The sequence below is a fragment of the Daldinia loculata genome (assembly GCF_022478755.1).
Source record: "Daldinia loculata strain CBS 113971 unplaced genomic scaffold F4817scaffold_7, whole genome shotgun sequence".
NCBI classification, from domain to species: Eukaryota; Fungi; Ascomycota; class Sordariomycetes; order Xylariales; family Hypoxylaceae; genus Daldinia; species Daldinia loculata.
This window is the reverse complement of record NW_026054861.1, coordinates 212696-231102: the sequence shown is the minus strand read 5'-3', so window position 1 is coordinate 231102 and position 18407 is coordinate 212696. Positions and strand designations below refer to the sequence as shown.

Below are 18407 nucleotides of genomic sequence, written 5' to 3'. Positions count from 1 at the left end.
GAGTGCGTAAAAGAATTCAGTTGATGAAATACGCATCCAAGGCGCGCTTAGTAGTAATGGGGAAGGGAAAATATTAATAGAATGGAGGAGAGTAGTGCGTAGCAAAAACGCAGAGGCACTAGCTAGCCCTTAGGACAGATAAGTTATCCTAGAGTGTAAGGTCGAAATATTGATGATGAAGGGATGTAAAGTAAAAAAGGAAGATTCAGGAAGGGTGGAGAGTAATGTCCACTCTGAGAAATCAAACTGCCTGAGGATCAAACCCAGTATTTGCGGAATGCCGAGAAGGTACTCACAAGCGCTTCTACCTACTGATGTGGTAAAATAGGCAAGATGTCACCTATTTGTATGGTACGGAGGTATCAGGAGAAGGTAGGCTTGCCTAGGACTGCTTCGAAGGTAGCAGATGTGCAGTGTTTGGTTAAAAGGAAGTGGATGAAAGGAAAAGAAGTAGGAGGGATATTGCAATTCTTGTAAGTCCCACCACTTTTATTGTCACCGCCTATCTTGCTGCCTTCCTCCGAGAATCAGTCAGCTGTATTTTAGCGGTTTATATTGGCAGAAAAGAAGGATCACAGGTGGTAGAGGAAGTAGGTGCGGTAGTTAAGGTAACGAAGGTACTTGATAGTTTGGGTACCTAGATGATATCAACAAGTCCAAGGCGGTAGGTCGTAAGTAGGTACCCCTAAGTACAATAGAAATATTCCACAGCAACTGAGGAACATTTCAAGGGAAAGTACCATCTGAAATGTACACAATATCAAGGCTAGCCTTTCTTCCTTCGCTTCTCTCAGATCAAATCATTACATGACCAGATAGCCCAGCACCAACATAAGAACATACTTCTCGTCCAATACTGGTAGCATCCTTCAACTAATTTAATGACGAAATAACTCGGATTGAATGGAGTCTCTTATCTATAATCTTACCGCCCACCTGTAGACAAATGGGGTTACTAATGGTCAGTTGTTGATTTGGGATATTATCGCGTGTATGTAGTTCCTGACCCCGCGGAGCATATCATACTATTCTCACCTTCTCTCTACTTTATTGCATTGATACCATCGATATTTGGGCAAAGCAGAGATGGCAGGTACCTAAGTTTCTTAGGTTAATGATATTCAGGTGCTTCTGAGGATCATTTGGATTATCTATGCTCCTAGGGATTTCTACTGGACTTGACTAAAACCCTACCATATTAACAAACAAAGTCACCTTCGAAAGAAAGAGTGACTCCAATGGGTACATTCTTGAGATAGGAAAGAGTAGCATAAATATATACCTACGAATTAGTTGGTAAATTAGGTGGCATATTTAACGCCGGGGCGAGGGAGAAGCCTAGTTCTTGCAAACATTACTGAGGATATGTGGCGTGTAAAGTTATGTAAAGATTAGTTAATAGATATTTATGCATTGTTTACTGGTATTTCGAAAATTTAGATTTAATCTTCAAAGGTATCACGTACTGTGTACGGTTAATCATGTATGGTGTCTAGGTCTAATGGGAATATAGTTGGTTGTGTTAAAAAGAATGGAAGAGCAAGTATAACGAGCTTGAGCTTATCCCTTATATAGACGCGCAGTTAATTGTTAAGCAAGATGAGCGCACTAGCGCTCCTTGCTCCGTGACAAAAGGCACATATGGTAATGTTTTGGCTGTTTCTGTTAACTTTTCTGGATAAGCTTGTATTTCGTACAATATTAATATTCGGGCCGGTACTAAGACGTCGGAGGTTTGCTTTGAGCCGGCCGGTATCTTGCTTGCAAGGACGTGGGGCTGCTTCCGGCCGGAGGGCTTCTTCCGGCCGTAAATATCGCCCCACTCCGGTTCGGCAGTTCGGCGGTTCGGCGGTTAGTGCGGATGTCCCTTTCAAAAGTTTTTACCATACATAGGGAGACCCCCGCCACTCCCGACAAGTTTTGGCCATGCTTGGCAACAGCTGCTCACCTATTCAACAAGCATATCTTATTTTACTTTAATACTTCAATCAAATATTTCTTCTTTAAAATAAGAGCAACACTAGCTCGGCAGTGGGGGGGGCCCTATTCAGGCAGTAGCCACATCATCCAGCCACAACCGGGGGTCACGCGGGAGTTGCATAAGTACTACATGTATTCCCATACAATTTAATTGGCATATACATGTACCTTTCATGCCAACCCCGCGTAATCCCCAGTTCTCCAGGATGCACGCCTTTTTATTGGCTAGCCTCATATTTAATTATCTAATCGCATAGCCTCTTTTGACACGACTACCTGATTGGCTACCTACTTACAAGTTACTAGGATGTTAAATGTTATTTAGTGGAGATGTTACTTGAAGTAGTTAATAAGTATCGTATTGGTTTATTTGTATGGTAAGATATAAAACTGTTCGAAGATTCTAGCTTAATCTTTGCTTGAATAGGTAATTTTGGATGATAAAAGTCTTCCCGAAAACATAAGATGCGTATCTTGCCATAATATTTCGTATGTCTTAATACCTCACTCTTTTAAGTAACATCTCTACCAAATAACATTCAACATCCTAGTAACTTGTATCTATCCAGTCAACCAACCTTTTAACCTCATACAACAAAAGCGTTGTTTTCAGCCCTTTTACCTTGAAATGAATGCATGCGACCGAATAATATAAGGGCCTTACATCATGATTGAATTGAATTGAATTAAATAAGAGGCCGTACAAGAGGCCACGAGATAAGGTGCGAGATAAGGGTATTGCCAGGCGGGCGGTGTGGGATTTAGCCAATAGGAGGGCGCGCATCTGGTCGAAAGGCGTTATGTAAGAATTGTAGTGCATGTACAAGAAAAATGAACATGAGGTACAAAAAGATACTAGAAAAGTTATATGGTGGGGGACGTACCTTTGGTTTGCCCCACTTTGACTGTGGCTACTGCCTGAATAGGGCCCCCCCCACTGCCGAGCTAGTGTTGCTTTAAAATAAATCATAAAGTTTTATAAGGGGAAATTTCATAAAGATAAAAAGAGCGAGTTTAAATATTACCATAATAAAAGTGGGGGGTTTTAAAAAACGGGTTTACCCATAAAATGGTTTTATATAATGTAACGTTTTTAAGTTTTAAAGCTTTTAATTGGTTGGATCCGGATATTAATGGGGCTGATTTTTATTTTTAAAATTTTACGTTATAAAAACCGTTTTTTAACCGTAAAACCATTTTATTTTATATAATCGTTATTTATATTATAATCGTTTTAATTGTTTTTGTCGTAAAAAGTAAAAAAATATTTAACGTAAAAAGTAAAAAAAAAAAAATTTAAAATTTTTTTTTTTTAAAGTAAAATTATACTTTTTCCGAAATAAAAGTTATAAAAGTTAAAATTAATAAAATTTTCATTTTAAAATAATTCGATAAAATTAACCATTTCGTTTTATTAATTTAAACGTTTAAACTTTAAACTTTATTAATTAATTGTAAAATTTACGGTTATATAAACGTAAAAGTTATAAGTTTAAAAACCAGTTTTTTTAATTTTTCGACTTTTTTCGACTTTTACCCCACTTTTCACGTGAAAATCACGTGGAGGTCACGTGAAAGTCACGTGAATAATAAAATCGTTTTATTTTATAAAACCATTTTATTTTTTAAAATCATTTTATTTTATAAAATGTATTAATTTAATTATAATAATATCCGTATATAAAATAATATTAAAAATCGAAATAATTATATAAATTTATTAAGTTCCGTTATGGTATTTTAACTGTAAAACATAATATTAAACATAAAAAATAATAATGTATATATTTTTTAATTATTTAATAAAAGTTCCGTATGGTAAAAACTATACCGGTAATATATAATTTTAAAATATTATATTTTAAAAGTAAAATGATTTTTATACAAAATATTTTTACTTATATAAAAATAGTTTTTTTAATTAACTTAATATATTATTATAATATTAAAAAATAAAAGTATAAATAATAAAGTTTAACAACGGACCAATTGTTAACAGCACTAATGGATTAACCACCCATTAAAACCGTTAACTTAATTAAAACACTTCCTCCCGTTATGGTGGGGCGTGTTATGGTAAGGCTAAAAGCCTAAAGTTCGAGTTTTAAACATTTTAACTTTTTTGATTTTTAACCTTTTTTAAGGTCACGTAAAGTCATGTGACTTAAAACCCATTTATTCTATCCAATCAAAACTTTAAATTCCAAAAAATCATTTTTTTACAAAAAATGATTATTTTCAAAAAAATCATAATCTCGTAAAATATCATATTTCTCATTTTAACCTTTGTTATGGCTAATATGATAGTTTACACAAGGAATCATTCCTGAAACCCATATAATGCCAGTACGGAACTTTTGAAAAAGACATCGGTACACCTATCGATTGAGCAAATTCCCAACGCATGATATTAAGCTAAAGTGATTTCCCCGGCCATATTACCTAGTAACTTGTTCTGAAATTTTTGTATTTCCTTCGAAATATACTAGTGGTAATTACGTGATTTCTTTAGCAAACAACCTCCAATGATTACCCCTATAATCGATTTTACTCCCTGCTTCCAAAGCTTCAACTTCACCAACCCGTAGACTCGTCTATGTCTTCACGTCTGGTTCGTCGCGTCCCACGTATTCCTTGAACTTCAACAGATCTGTGGCAAATTTGATTTCATCCTTGAGGAAGTCCTGGGCGTCTTGACTATAAGTTGAGGGGTCGTTGCTGTACTTCTCGATATATAGACGGATGGTCGCACCAGATGATCCAGTCCCTGAAAGTCTGACAACGATTCGGCTGCCGCTATCGAAGCGGGCGTAAAGACCCTGTTTTGAAGCGACGGAGCCGTCCAGGTCAGTATAGGAGAAGTTACCAGCGTCAGTTACCGTGCGTTCTGTTGAATGTATGTCAGTCTAATAGCTTAGCTTACAGCCTGGAACAATGTTTACATACCTCCTATCTTGCTTCCCTTAAAGTTAGGATCGGCGACAAGGTCTTCTAGTGTTTTGACAACCTTGTTGGCGCCGTCGGAGTCAACATTCTCATAGTCGTAACGGGTAAAGAACACCCGGCCATAGGTCTTCCAGAAGTCCTGCTGAATCTGTTTGATGCTTGGCTTAGTCTCGGGGTGGGCCTCCCCTAAACCGGCAATGATGTTAAGCCATGCTACGACAGCCCATAGTCCATCCTTCTCGCGAACATGGTTGCTACCGGTACCAAAGCTCTCCTCGCCACAGATACTTAACTTCTTTGCGTCAAAAAGGGCACAGAAGAATTTCCAACCTGTCGGCACCTCGTAGCAGTTTAGACCTTGAGCCTTAGCAACAAGATCGACAGCTCCGGACGTTGGCATACTGCGGGCCAATCCATACACACCCTGTTTCTTGAAGTAGGGGATGAGTTGTGCGTGGTGGGCTATGATCGCCAGACTATCACCGGGCGATACGAACGCTCCGGCACCATAGATCATGTTTCGGTCACCATCACCATCAGACGCTGCACCGAAGGGGATAGAGTTCTTATCGACGACTTCCACTAGAGAATGAGCGTAGGTGAGATTGGGGTCTGGGTGTCCACCGTTGAAATCAGGTTTGGGGACACAGTTTTGGGTAGAGTCGGAGAGTCCTAACTCCTGCTCGAAGATTGCCTTTCCATATGGACCTGTAACACCGTGTAGACCATCGAAGAGAACCTTGAAGTCGGGGTTTTCGGTGAAGAACTTCTTGATTAGGGGGAAGTCAAAGATATCCTTGAGCATCTGGACATAGTCTGCTGTGCTGTCGACGATTTCGACTTCTAGGCTACCGTAGGTCTTGGTCCCAATTGTAGTTATATCTACGTCGGGAATATCGGCAACCTTGTAGGAAGTGAGGGTTTTTGAGGCTTCGAAAATCTTGTTCGTTACACTTTCCGGAGCAGGACCGCCATTGGACAGGTTGTACTTGATGCCGAAATCTTGGTCGGGACCTATGAAAGCCACAGATTAGGGATGTAATTGTAATTGAACGTAATGGACTTACCACCGGGGTTGTGACTGGCAGTCAAGAGAATGCCTCCCGTAGCCTTTCGCTTTCGAATGACATGACTAGCAGCTGGGGTAGACAAAATGCCGTTCTGTCCAATCAATAACTTCTTGACCCCGTATCCGGCGCCAATCTTCGCAATTAGCTGGATAACCTCGGGGTTCCAGAATCTGCCATCACCTCCGATAACTAGGAAAGAACCTAAGACGTTGAATTTCAGCAATTGTTGCTGTATGTGCCTAGTGTATATTGAAGATACTCACCCTCGACGCCTTCGGGGATAGAGAGGAGGATGCTGGCGATAAAGGACTCGCTATAGTGAGGTTGTTGGAAGACCTTGACCTTTTTTCGAAGACCTGAGCTAAAGGTGTGTTAGTAATCGGGCGTAGAGTAGAATAATGTTGACGATAGCGACAGCGGGGTAGCTTTGAAGGGAGCTATTTACGCACGTTCCAGGCTTCTGATCGGTAAAGGGCTTGAACTCGACGGTTTTGACGCTCATGATGATATCTATCTCGAACTGAGATTATAAATAAGTGCAGAATAAGATCAAGCAGTTCACTTGCGTACGGGAACTTGGGAAGACTCGTGAAGTTATGAAATGGAAACTTGTTCAGGGGATGAGGGGATATCAATAAAAAACATATGACGACGTTGTTAGTGGGGTAGCGTACAAGCTACCCACCTTGGTCCGTCCCTACCTCCTATTACCATAGTACATACAAGTTACACAACACATCACTGCTTTAAGGTTGCGACGAATAGAACGATCCAATAGCGCAAGGTAATCTCATTAAGTGTGGTGGAGTATAGACACTAAGGAAACGGCCGACCTAATATTTTACATAGTACTTGCCTAACATCTGCCTCAGATATAGAAATAAATAGAAAGGTGCTACAGCTAACGGCGGCATGGTGCGCTGATGGGATCCACATCGTACATTAAACCCTCCCTATCGACAAATCAGCACGTAATTAATCATCTCTGTCACTTTGCATTGCCATAACATCTTAGGTAGCTGGGTAAAATGATATTAGAAGGGTGCCATTATTAACCAAACAATTTGCCACGCGGAAATTTCTGCCCAATATCCGTACTTTCTTTTCATATATGAATTGTCGAATCTATATTAATGATTGACCGCATCCCGCCTTTTCCGATACCGCGACAGACGCTATCGTGAACGCCATGCTGAAAATTGGAGGCATTTCAATACTGTATCATCTATTCTACTGGATACAATATTGAAATACTTCGAGGAATTTGAGTTATATGCTCATTGTTGACTTCTTTAATCCAGTCTACCCTTGACTTGTCCCGTCGTTCGCTTTATCAACGTGCTCAACGGCGTGGTCGAAAATCACCTCCTTATAATATCGAGCCTCAGCAATGCTCTCGAGGATATCCTCTTTCGCTTGGTGCAGCCCCTGCTTTATCGGTGCATTTTTTATAATGCTTCTAGGACACCATCGCCGTGCGGCCTCCTTTAGAGTGCTGACATCCAGGATTCGGTGATGTAGGTAACTGACTACTTTCTTGTACGGTTCTTTTCGAAGGAATGCTCGGTCTGCGTGTACACTATTGCCGGCTAACACTGCGCCTCGCTCTGGTACATATTTCTTGATGTATGCCAGCAATTCATCTGCTGCTTGTTCAGGGGTCACCTTGGAAGACACCACGGCAGCCGTCAAGCCGCTATTCCCATGCGTCCGCGTACACCATTCGTCCATCTTATCCATTCTCTCCTGTGACTGGTGGATGACGGTTCCCCAACCATTATCGTCTAAGACATCTAGCGTACCCGATGTGATAATACAGAAAATCTCGATGATTTCCTCACGATCCGGGTCAAGACCCGTCATCTAGCCCCTAATGTATTAGATTCGTCGTCGTAAATCTGCGTACTGAGAGATGAATAGAATTTATTACCTCGCAGTCAATCCACACTAGCGCACCATTGCTTGCCATGGTTATTCGAGAAAGAGGGAACTTATGGTTAGTGATGAAATGGGCATGCGACTGTAACCGTAAATACGATGCGTTGATGCCCATTGACCTTTTGTTGGGAGAGTAAATAATAGCGGTTAGTCTTTTTTACATGATTATATAATCAATAGAGAATGCCATGCAGATTATAGTATAACGCTAAACACACACCTGTATGGAAGTTATTCATGGCAATGGAAACAACTTAAGGAAACTTGACAAGATTTATCAAAAAACAACTGACGTACACGTGTTGTCTAGGAGGTAGGTAAGCAATTAATTAATAGTTACCTACCTCATTAGTATCTATGCTAATGATATGGCTTAGGAAGCCAGCTGGCTCACAGCTGTTAATGATATTATGACAGCTTCTACTGGAGTTGGCCAATGGAATAGAATCTATCAACAATTTTCCTGTACTAAACATTCTATATAACACTACCTCTGAGTTTATTGCTATTTATTTAAGAAGTAACCCTTATTACTCTTATGTACAAGTAAACTTGTGCGCCCCTTGGTTAAGAAAGCCAATGACTCATCGGTGAACGAGCTACGAATAAATAGAATCTATAAATCTAATAAACCCTTGAAACCTCTTGTATAGAAGTAGAACCCTGAAGCTTATATATCCGCTCATTTACTATCAAAAATTTAGCAATAATGTCAGTTACTCATGATCTACCTTCTCAGTCTGTCCGCTACCTACCCACGAATGAGGCTTACGACCGATGGGCGGTAGTTTACGATACGGACGGCAATTTCTTACAGGCGCTAGATACTATTGAGCTTAAGGCGCTGTTCCCGAAGTTCCTGTTATCTATCACGTCCCCCAGGCCATGGCGTGTCGTCGACCTCGGCTGTGGCACGGGCCGAAACACCATGTTGCTTCTCGATGTCCCTGACGTTACAGAGGTGATCGCGCTAGACTCTAGCAGGGGCATGCTTGATGTAGCGAGATCACGACTACAGAGAGCGGATGATGCTGTTGCCATATCAATTAAAAGCCCAGCGCTTCCGGCTCCGGAACTACATCTCGAAGTGTTCGATATGTTAACTGCGTCATCCCCCCCAGTTGTCGCACAGCAAGCAGACGGAGTGATCTCTACTCTGGTCATTGAGCACATACCTTTGCAAACATTCTTCTCTCAGGTTTCGCAGATCTTGAAGCCAGGCGGTATGCTCCTACTGACCAATATGCACGAACAAATGGGTGCGATTAGCCAAGCCGGGTTCGTGGACGCCAATACGGGCGAGAAGATTCGGCCGACAAGCTACACGCATATTATAGCCGATGTAGTGGCCGAAGCAAATAAATGTGGATTTGATATTGAAAGAATTGGTGAAGAAGGAGAGGGGATCCGAGAGAGAGCGGTGGAAGACGATATGGTTGAAGGATTAGGATCTAGGAGTAAGAAGTGGGTTGGTATAATGTGCTGGTTTGGTGGCTTATTTAGGAAAAGGAGAGCTTAGATGAGTAGCTTAGATGAGTATTGGTTATAGATTATAGGTCACTTAAACCGACTAAGTATAGTGATCTCCTACAAGAAAGGACTAGACTAAGAATTTGGAGTATGCATTTGGTTATCGGTGATGACTCAAACTTGCAACGCGGGGAGTTTGGCAGAGCTGCGAATTGCAGGCCATATATACACCACCTGTCTCACGATATTTAACCAAATCATCAAGTAAAGAGCACCTTAAGTAGGTTGTTAAGGCTTATATAGGATACTCTTAGCGATACTCTTAGCTACGTCCTTCACAAGGCTTAGTTGGTATGAAATATGCTTACGCCTGTGGTATGCTTACACAAAGCGCGATATTAACGCGTCACAGGCCAAAGAGGAGTAGGATCGAACCAGATAAATACGACCAAGGCAAATAACAGATACTAGTTAAAATGCCTCAAAACGTTTACGACCGACAAGATTTCTTCGAGAGCTATATCAAGCTAGACCGCCAAGTTAAGGGGCTTCAAGGTGCGCCGGAATGGCCGCAACTAAAATCAATGCTTCCGAATCTTAATGGTCTCGCCGTGCTTGACCTAGGCTGTGGGTTTGGTTGGTTCTCTCGGTTTGCGAGAGAGAACGGCGCAGAATTTGTTCGCGCGATTGATATCTCTGAGAGGATGCTTGAAAGAGCTCGAGAAATGACTAGCGACGACAAGATCCAATACGAAAGGGCCAATTTGGAAGAACTAAGATTGGCGGAAGGTCAATACGATGTCGTCTTTAGCTCGCTGGCTTTTCACTATATCGTGAACATTGCTGGCTTGATTAAAGAGATAGGTATCGGACTAAAGTCATCGGGACGCTTGGTATGTTCCATCGAGCATCCGATATATACAGCGCCGTCAAGACCTAGATTTATAGTGGATGAGGAGACAGGTAGCAAGTCATGGCCGTTAGATGACTATCAAAAAGAAAGATTGAGAACGACTAATTGGTTGGCGCCGGGGATCCAGAAGCAGCATAGAACGATCGGAACCTATATTAGCGCCATGCTGAGAAATCATCTTCAGCTTACGGATTTTATAGAATGGTGTCCAACGGAAGAGGAATTAAAACGGTTTCCTACAAGAGAGAGTGAGGTAGTGAGACCTACGTTTTTGTTACTAGGTGCAACAAAATGACCTTGTACTCAATGGAAAGGAACAAGAGATTATGTCAATTTGAATAGATGCATGCGGCTATGAAAATGGGTTATGGAAGCATTGCTTTATGCCAGCTGCAATTAGGTGACAGTAGGTGACACCAACTGTGATTAGATCGAATAAGCGGCTAAAGGTCGGTAAAACTTAAGTCCACCTACCTAAAAAGGCAAGATAGGCGGTGATCTTGCCTTAGGTAGGCTGGGTAGGCTGGGTAGGTACCTTCCAGCCTGTTATGTCTTGTACCTATGTATGTCAAGTCGCAACAACCTTGTGCCAGGGATCATATGAAGCTTACCAGCCTACATACCCTGCGCTTGTCGTCATCCCTTATTGCGCAACATCTATCTCTATGGCCTATCCTACCTTCATAAATCTATTTTGGAAATTGTAACGCGCTAGGTTAGTTCGAACCCGAGTCGATTTTACGTACAGCACCACGGATAGAATTTCGAGCCTCTTGCCCGTTTCATACCCTTGCGCTAGACGAGAATCGGCATCGAAGCCCCTCAGCGCTTCATCTTTCACACCAACTAACTACCTAATTTACTTACTTAACTCCTGGCGCGAGGCTGGGAAGGAGATATGATTGAGAGATTCCGGTGGACGAGACGATTGCTTGAATGCAACCCCTGAATCCCTTCCTAGCCGCCTTCTTCAAGCCCGGCAGTCCCATTGTCACCCAGTGCACTCCCGTTCATCACCACATTCTTCTAGTCCCGACAACCGAATTCTTCCTTACCTCCCGCGAAACCGAAAGCGGCCTATCTCTGTCAGACATTGTTGGGTCTGAAGACTTTCTGGGAAGCCATGTACTTCGTGTTCCCAGTCCGGCCACCGCTGCGGGAGGGAAGGACTCCGTCGGAAACTTGCGCGAGCAGAGGGGCAAGGCCAGACAATACTCAACCTTGAACGGGCGTAGCGTTGTCGTTAAAGATGCTTTTATTTATAGCAATAAGGGTAAGTGAAACTCCAAATAGCGACACTGGCTCTTCCTAATCATCCATCTAATTGCCGACTTGCCAGGGTTCAAAACACTTTCCCAAGCACAATTACTAAATGACACTCTCTGGTATACCGACAGCATCGAGCCGCGGCAATGGTTAATATATTATATCTCGCGGCCCCTGGTCGGCATCTGGGTGGACAAGGAGGTGCCGCGTGCTATTTTCATAGAAGGTATGGCAAAAGCTACACTTGCAGAGGCCAAGCGAGCTGCTGCTGTTGAAAATGGCGAACCGAGTACTCCACGGAAGAAGGATATAAAGAGTTTTCATGATCTTCTCAACCATTTCCCAATGATTGCAAGGCAGATGCATCCTGGGTTAGAAAAGTTGTTCCGGGAATTTACGACAATTTTCGAGAGACCGCTGCCCCCTCCGCCCTCTGCAACACACATCCCCGATCCTATCCCAGACGGTCCTATAGCGACAGCTATGAAAAAGGTGCGCTCAAATAGCCTATCTGTACGAAGAGCTAGCGTAGACGACGATGAAAGTACCCGAACAACTGAGAGTTTCTACGCCGAAGATGATGAGGATGTTATGAGAGCTTCACTTGAGACGGCAGTCACGAGCGCCATCGATCTGTTTCAAAGTGTTGACAAACAGCAGCTTTCTATGCTTGGGGCGACAACCGACCTCACGGGCCCAGTGGTTGAACGGCTAATAGAACGGTATGTGGCTGAGAATGTTCATAATCTTATATGGCCTCGACTTGCCGCGATGCGACGACCAGAGGACCTCGAGCTTGAGGCCAAAATTCGACAAATGGAATTTATCGATATTTCACAACTGGGAATCTTTATTGAAGGTGGTCCTAGAGCGAAACATGGGCTTACGGTTAGACTCGGCCACGCTGTCGAGGAATTTCGCAGAATGTCCTCAGTGATGTGTCCACAGGAGATGATGGAAATCTTGTTATCGACAATAAAAGCCGCCGCACAATTGACCGAACAATCTAAACCAAACGCAGGATCTACTTCGACAGAAAAGTCCGCTCTCACCGTCAACGCCGATACTCTAGTGTCATTGCTCCTCTTCGTTGTGATCCGGGCCGGTGTAAAATACCTCCAGGCCAGGTTACTCTACATAAAACACTTTGTCTTCATTGATGATGTAGATAGTGGCGAGTTAGGTTATGCTATTAGTACATTCGAAGCTGTACTCTCATACCTCTCCACGGACTCGAGTAGCCTACGAAGAGCGAGTCGCCGGAACAAAGGTCTCTGGGACGCAGCCGCGAAAGGCGACATGAATGAGCTCAAAAAGATGATGAATCTAGATCCAGATGCTATCGATTTCGATGTTGATGACGAAGAACCCTTAGCATCTCCAGTTTCGAGTCGTTCGCCATCAATCAGCTGGAGTATGGTTAATGGCTCCTCCAGGAGATCTTCAACAGCATTTACACCATCCGACTCATATTCCCGAGGATCGGGGCTGAGCCATGTATTTCCATTTCAGAGTCAGGCCCTGGAAGATTCTCCAATGCCTCCAATGAAGAAAATCAAGAGAGTTGCTATGGACACTAGGAGCATGTCAAGCGGCTCAGAGTTTTCATATCATTCTAGGGCAGGTAGCATTGTTACTCTGGGAAGCGGCCTCGAAGGCGATACGTCAATCGAACGGCTCTGTCAAACTGAAGATTCTCTTGGAGAGTCTATTCTAATGATGGCGGTCCAAAATGGTCAGCCAGAGGTACTTGAGTATCTACTCTCACTCGAAGATTATTTCCCACCCAGCACCCTTTTGGACGACTCTAATAACGAAGGCACTAGTCTGCTAAGCGCTGCTGTTCAGCTGGGTCACACCGAGTTAATTGATATTATCCTGGACTTTGTGATGGCTTCAGCTTCTGAGCCGCAGATTCGGAATTACTTATCCTTGCAAGACATTCGGGGCCGCAGCGTCGCACACTACCTATTCCACGCACCGTCCCTAATCGGCCGCATTGGTAAGCTACTCCCTTGGCGACAAAAGGATAGAAATGGCCAAACGCCATTGTTCGCACTCTGTCGGTCGTACGACCACCAGAACTACCACGATATGGTCGAGGCCGGTCTCGAAGCAGCGACGGGTGCACAGGGCGACGGCCAGCCACTTCACCTAGACGAGCATGTTGATTCAAAAGGGAACACCCTTTTGCATATCATCAATGACCACCAATTAGCGGTGAAAATCCTTATGCAGTGCGACATCGACGTCAACGCCACAAATGATAGGAAATTCACTGCGCTAATGGTAGCTAGTAAATATGGTCGCTTTGAGATGGTTAGGGTGATGTACTCGGATCCAAGGGTGGACGTAGCCGCGAAGGAGCTCCGTGGGCTTACTGCGGTAGAACTGGCAAAGGATGACGACGTTCGGAATAGAATCGACGATCTGACACTCTTTACCATGCCACCTGCTGAGGACGGACGTATCACTGGCGTTGTTAGATCCTTCTTCGTGGAAGACGCTACTATTCGGCTGGTTCTCAAGTCGGGAGCCCCTGCAGATGACGATAGTTACACGGTCACTACATGCCGTCGCTCTTTTACAGACTTTGAACGTCTAGCCCACTTGCTGTCTATCGAGAACCCAGCGTCGTGGATCCCGAAAGTCACAAGCCAACGGTCACCATTCCAGATCCCTTCAAAGCCTTCGAGGGCCGTCCTGAAGGACATACAAATACGAACTGACTCGTTTCTTAAGATACTTTTAGCTCATCCTACCTTTGCGACACACGAGATGCTGTGGGAATTCTTTTTAGTGCCCGACTTACAAGCGGACATGATGGAACAACGCAGCAGACTAAAAGCTGAGACGAGAGCCGAGAAAGTGCGAGATGAGTTGGAACCTCTGGAAGATATTCGCGAAGTAGAACAGTTTGTGGAACACGCCCGAGATATGGTCCGTAGTGTCAATTACTCGACTAAGAGTGTTGCGCGAAGGACCAATGCTATTAGCGTCGTCACAAATGGTATTAACAACAACACTGTCATATCCATTATCTAGTACTAATATTTCTACAGATTTCTATGATGCAGCGAGTCTAGTTTCACGAGACGTTAATAATCTTGCTTTTCTACCTCAATCGCATATCTCTGCGTTTGACGCTTACGTCCGAGCGCTTGTTCCCCCGCAATCTAATCCATCATATCTATTTCATAGTTCCTTTTCAGCTCTCCAATCTACTATGCAAGCTATGCTCTCGTCATTATCCAGGCCATTACAGCTTGTAACCCAAATAGTATCTTCTCGCAAGGCGATAGAACGCAACTATAGTTCCGTTTCGCGCTCGACGAGATGGCCACTCGGGCTACTTGATGAAACCCGCCAGCGTCTCAACGAGGAGAGGGAAGAAAAAGCAAGGCGTGCCCAGACAGAGGTAGACGTTCTAAGTAAGGAGCTTCGATACACACAACAGACGGTAGCAAGCGAACTAGCGGGATGGGAAGATATGCATGAGCGTATGGGCCGTAGAGCCATAAAGGAGTTCGCTAAAGGGATGCTCATCTTGGAGCGTGAGAGACTGCAGGGTCTTCGTAGGGCGCAGCGGAAACTGCAAGATTTAGGATCGACTTTTAACAATGAGGTTCATGAGTCAGGAATTGATCCCAATGATACCGCGGTAATGGAAAACGGCGTTGGCGATGATGCCGCAGACAGCGAATCTAGTACAATGAGCGAGGCGTTCGTGGATAGAATAGACTAGGTATTTGGCAACGATCTGAGGTGTTAATCCGGGTCCTCTTAGATGGGTGGCCATTGAATAGCAAGCAAGGACTTAATGCAACTATCATAGCCACATTAGCCATGCTCGCGTGCCATTCTGATTCTCATCTACCCAGTCTCATATCAGTACTTACATCGTACTCAGCAGAGAGGTAGATCGACAGTACAAGAAAAAGGGAGGCAGCCCACTGTCGTATTATATACAGCTTACGACGATTTAAAACTTGGTTTGAGCTACTTGGAGGTGGCCGTGCTACTTGAAACGGACCGGATCATCGATGAGCGCTTCGCCTAGGCCGAGTCGATGGCCAGACAGCGCGCACCTCTCTTATACGTGCGTGTAAGGCGCAGGCCAAGAGAAGCAGAAAAATCTAGAGACGGGCCGCAGAATAACGACCGCGGAAACGAAACAAAGCTTAGCATTGTTATATGCTACATGGTGATATAATCGTAGATGTAAGGAACGGTGGTCTCGGGGTCTTCCACCTATACCGTATTTACTATATCCCGGCATCTTGTGCCGAATAACCAATTGATCAAAAGACAGGATTTCTCATGGCCTTGTTATTGTTTCCGAATATTTAACAAGTACCGAAGGGTCGGTAAAATCACAACTTGGATGAGCTAGGGTCAAGATCTAAGACAAACACATCTTGTGTAAAGGTCGCGAAGACAGGTCATTCCCAGCCACTTGATTTTTCACTTACCTCGAAGATCAGAGACGGATCGTCGTCCCGCAAGCATCATGGATTTTACTAGATCGGCATTTTCTCAATATCTCGATACATATCATATCTAGCCAAGCCTGTAGAGTCATAATCATACACCGATCATGATTATCGCGCAGAAAGTCAGACAGACATACATATGATGCATCTGCATGTGAGAGCCGGGAAAGATGAGTCACTCACTCGGGCGTGCAGGTGCAGATAGGTAAACTAGACGGCGAACGGCACCCGGGAGGGGAGCTATGAGCGAACGAGAATGGTCCCGGTAGTGTAGATCTGAAACAAAAGCCTGAAAAGGGAAAAGACTTGAAACGAAACATTTTTTTCTTTCTGGGTTTGTTCTTCTAGCCCGCCCTTGGGTATGGCTTCTTTAACTCTTCTGGCCAATAGACCATCTTCGACGCGGTTGAGAAGGTACTTCTCGTGGAGTAACAACATGTCGTGAGCCGATTGGTTGTAACTGTAAGTTTAGTTACATGGAATGAACACGAGCGCGTTGGTGACCCGCGAATTAAGAAACTTTTTACTGCGCGCCATTCTTCTTTTGGAGCCGCGAGTCGCGGGGGCGGGGCCGTGGCTTTGCGGACTTTCTTTGGGAGGAAGGGACAATTTCCATTTCGTGCTAGGTACCGTATTTCGTGGCAGCCCGTGGCAGTGGCATTTTACGCGCCGGGCGGGAGGGGCTGTGCAATAGAATCTTCTCGTGTAACTTTGTACCTAAACCCTTGCCTTGACGCCTGACGATATCGGATGATGTTTAGGCGCGCTTCATTCTTCGCCCTGGCGCTTACGGCTTTGCTCGGACGCCGAAGATCTTCGTCGAGGAATCCGACGGAATAATCGATTAAAAGACCTTATCTCTTAGGGCGAGCGATAAAAGGCATAAGGAAGGAGGAAAATCATACGTATGAAGGCTTACACGATGGTGACCTGGCAGTGTCTATAGCCGCTGAGGCAGTAATAATCATTCAATACCCTTTCACAAAAGTTCTGGAACACTTCTTGAAGCTGCTGTTTCAATTGATGTGATGTAATGCTTCTTCATCTAATAACTGGTCTTATTTAATTAAGTGAACCTATTAAGTCTACCTAACCCCAGTATAACAAGTCCAATAGGACCATCTTCGGCGGTCCTGTCGCCTTGCCTCATCTTTGGTCATTGAGGTTTTGATTTACAGGTTTACAGATTTACATAGGTAGGTACATAGATACACACACTCGACTATTACACGACTATCTATTGAACCTATTATACAGAAGACATACAAAAAAGCATGCTCCCATAGTCACCGTGCGCCACTTCGGCTCACCTTTGAAATAAAACTCCACAATAATCTCTGATTGCCGCCCAACCATCGATAGCCGCCCATACTCCTACCAAAAAAAGAAGATAAGATCGCTAATCGGCCTTCTTCGGTCAATGCTTCATTTTACTTTACTACTATTTTTGTCAGTCGGCAATTTAATCTTAGCGAGCGGCAAAAAGATGTCTATCTCGTTAATCAAGCGCAAGCGCGGAATGGGAATACTGTATAGTAAGGTACCCTAGATACTATTATGTAGGGATATTACACTTGATCAGATCTATTACATGGTATGCAGTATTACTTGCGACTATTGCTGAAGAAGAAAAAGAGGAGTTCGGATCTTCAACGTTCCTGTGGCGGAGTGCGCGGTTGTGATATTGGGTAGCAGAAATTCATGCGCGCTGCCTCTTTTTGCCGTATCGCATTGAGAACGTCCTCTATTGGTATTGTCTAATGGCAGCAAGCCTAAGTGCATGCATGCATCACGAGGACGTCGTGGAAATAAGTAGAATCTTAGAACCGAGCTCTATAGCTAAGTAGAGTATCAGGGCAAGAAACAAGTGGTTGTGTGTTGTGATATCGTTCGCTATAGCAACGCATAGCAACGTAAAAGACACGGTCGTATGTAGCAGTAGACGTACAACCACGTCCATTCACGATCATGACGCCCTTCACGCGTCGAATGATAGATTGCAGACGCGTTCTAACGTCTTGCAGGTACATGCAGAGATTGTTCCCGGGGATGCATCTTGCTCCACACAATCGAAGGACCACAAGCCGAACTAATGCACGATGGGACATGTGTTTATTTCTGATATGAGTCACACTGTCGGGATTCGGATTAGGTAGTTTGTTCTTAGTTTGCTCTGATATGGCCCTGCATTCACATTCAACTGCGAGCGCAAGCGACTAGACTACGAAAACTACGAGAACACAAAAAAAAAAAGAATTCCCACATTCTATCCATGCCTTGGGTACGTAAATGGGAAATAGGAACATCTCAGAGTGGAACGTTGTACCGACT

The 18407-nt window shown here is 43.8% G+C and overlaps 5 protein-coding genes across 5 annotated transcripts; 3 read left to right on the top strand and 2 right to left on the bottom strand.

Moving 5' to 3' along the window:
* Positions 1 to 4407: 4407 nt before the first annotated feature.
* On the bottom strand, positions 4408 to 6776 carry F4817DRAFT_260177 (phosphoglucomutase 2). Its single transcript, XM_049299278.1, has 5 exons — positions 6446 to 6776; positions 6260 to 6357; positions 5994 to 6197; positions 4927 to 5940; positions 4408 to 4867 (listed from the first exon to the last, which is right to left on the bottom strand). Exons 1-5 carry the CDS (start codon positions 6496 to 6498, stop codon positions 4575 to 4577), a joined length of 1662 nt encoding a protein of 553 aa, XP_049162127.1. The 5' UTR covers positions 6499 to 6776; the 3' UTR covers positions 4408 to 4574.
* Positions 6777 to 6798: 22 nt separating this feature from the next.
* Positions 6799 to 8245, bottom strand: F4817DRAFT_327624 (ribonuclease H-like protein). The gene is made up of 3 exons (XM_049302059.1): positions 8155 to 8245; positions 7927 to 8053; positions 6799 to 7859 (listed from the first exon to the last, which is right to left on the bottom strand). Exons 2-3 carry the CDS (start codon positions 8047 to 8049, stop codon positions 7299 to 7301), a joined length of 684 nt encoding a protein of 227 aa, XP_049162126.1. The 5' UTR covers positions 8050 to 8053; positions 8155 to 8245; the 3' UTR covers positions 6799 to 7298.
* A 181-nt stretch (positions 8246 to 8426) lies between these two features.
* Positions 8427 to 9549, top strand: F4817DRAFT_260151 (putative methyltransferase). Its single transcript, XM_049299276.1, has one exon. It carries the CDS (start codon positions 8644 to 8646, stop codon positions 9451 to 9453), a length of 810 nt encoding a protein of 269 aa, XP_049162125.1. The 5' UTR covers positions 8427 to 8643; the 3' UTR covers positions 9454 to 9549.
* Position 9550: 1 nt separating this feature from the next.
* On the top strand, positions 9551 to 10691 carry F4817DRAFT_260152 (putative methyltransferase). Its single transcript, XM_049299277.1, has one exon. The coding sequence runs from the start codon at positions 9881 to 9883 to the stop codon at positions 10610 to 10612; it is 732 nt and encodes a 243-aa protein (XP_049162124.1). The 5' UTR covers positions 9551 to 9880; the 3' UTR covers positions 10613 to 10691.
* A 448-nt stretch (positions 10692 to 11139) lies between these two features.
* On the top strand, positions 11140 to 15502 carry F4817DRAFT_260083 (uncharacterized protein). Its single transcript, XM_049299275.1, has 3 exons — positions 11140 to 11590; positions 11657 to 14593; positions 14646 to 15502. The coding sequence occupies exons 1-3, from the start codon at positions 11254 to 11256 to the stop codon at positions 15326 to 15328; spliced, it is 3957 nt and encodes a 1318-aa protein (XP_049162123.1). The 5' UTR covers positions 11140 to 11253; the 3' UTR covers positions 15329 to 15502.
* The last annotated feature ends 2905 nt before the right edge of the window (positions 15503 to 18407 follow it).

Coding starts and splice junctions, on each gene's coding strand:
- F4817DRAFT_260177 (XM_049299278.1), bottom strand. CDS start 6,498: ATGAGCGTCAAAACCGTCGAGTTCAAGCCCTTTACCGATCAGAAGCCT. Junction 6,198..6,259: donor TATCCCCGAAGGCGTCGAGG/GTGAGTATCTTC, acceptor TCAACGTCTTAG/GTTCTTTCCTAGTTATCGGA. Junction 5,941..5,993: donor TGCCAGTCACAACCCCGGTG/GTAAGTCCATTA, acceptor TGGCTTTCATAG/GTCCCGACCAAGATTTCGGC.
- F4817DRAFT_260083 (XM_049299275.1), top strand. CDS start 11,254: ATGCAACCCCTGAATCCCTTCCTAGCCGCCTTCTTCAAGCCCGGCAGT. Junction 11,591..11,656: donor TTTTATTTATAGCAATAAGG/GTAAGTGAAACT, acceptor CCGACTTGCCAG/GGTTCAAAACACTTTCCCAA. Junction 14,594..14,645: donor TATTAGCGTCGTCACAAATG/GTATTAACAACA, acceptor ATATTTCTACAG/ATTTCTATGATGCAGCGAGT.
- F4817DRAFT_260151 (XM_049299276.1), top strand. CDS start 8,644: ATGTCAGTTACTCATGATCTACCTTCTCAGTCTGTCCGCTACCTACCC.
- F4817DRAFT_260152 (XM_049299277.1), top strand. CDS start 9,881: ATGCCTCAAAACGTTTACGACCGACAAGATTTCTTCGAGAGCTATATC.
- F4817DRAFT_327624 (XM_049302059.1), bottom strand. CDS start 8,049: ATGGGCATCAACGCATCGTATTTACGGTTACAGTCGCATGCCCATTTC. Junction 7,860..7,926: donor TAGTGTGGATTGACTGCGAG/GTAATAAATTCT, acceptor ATTAGGGGCTAG/ATGACGGGTCTTGACCCGGA.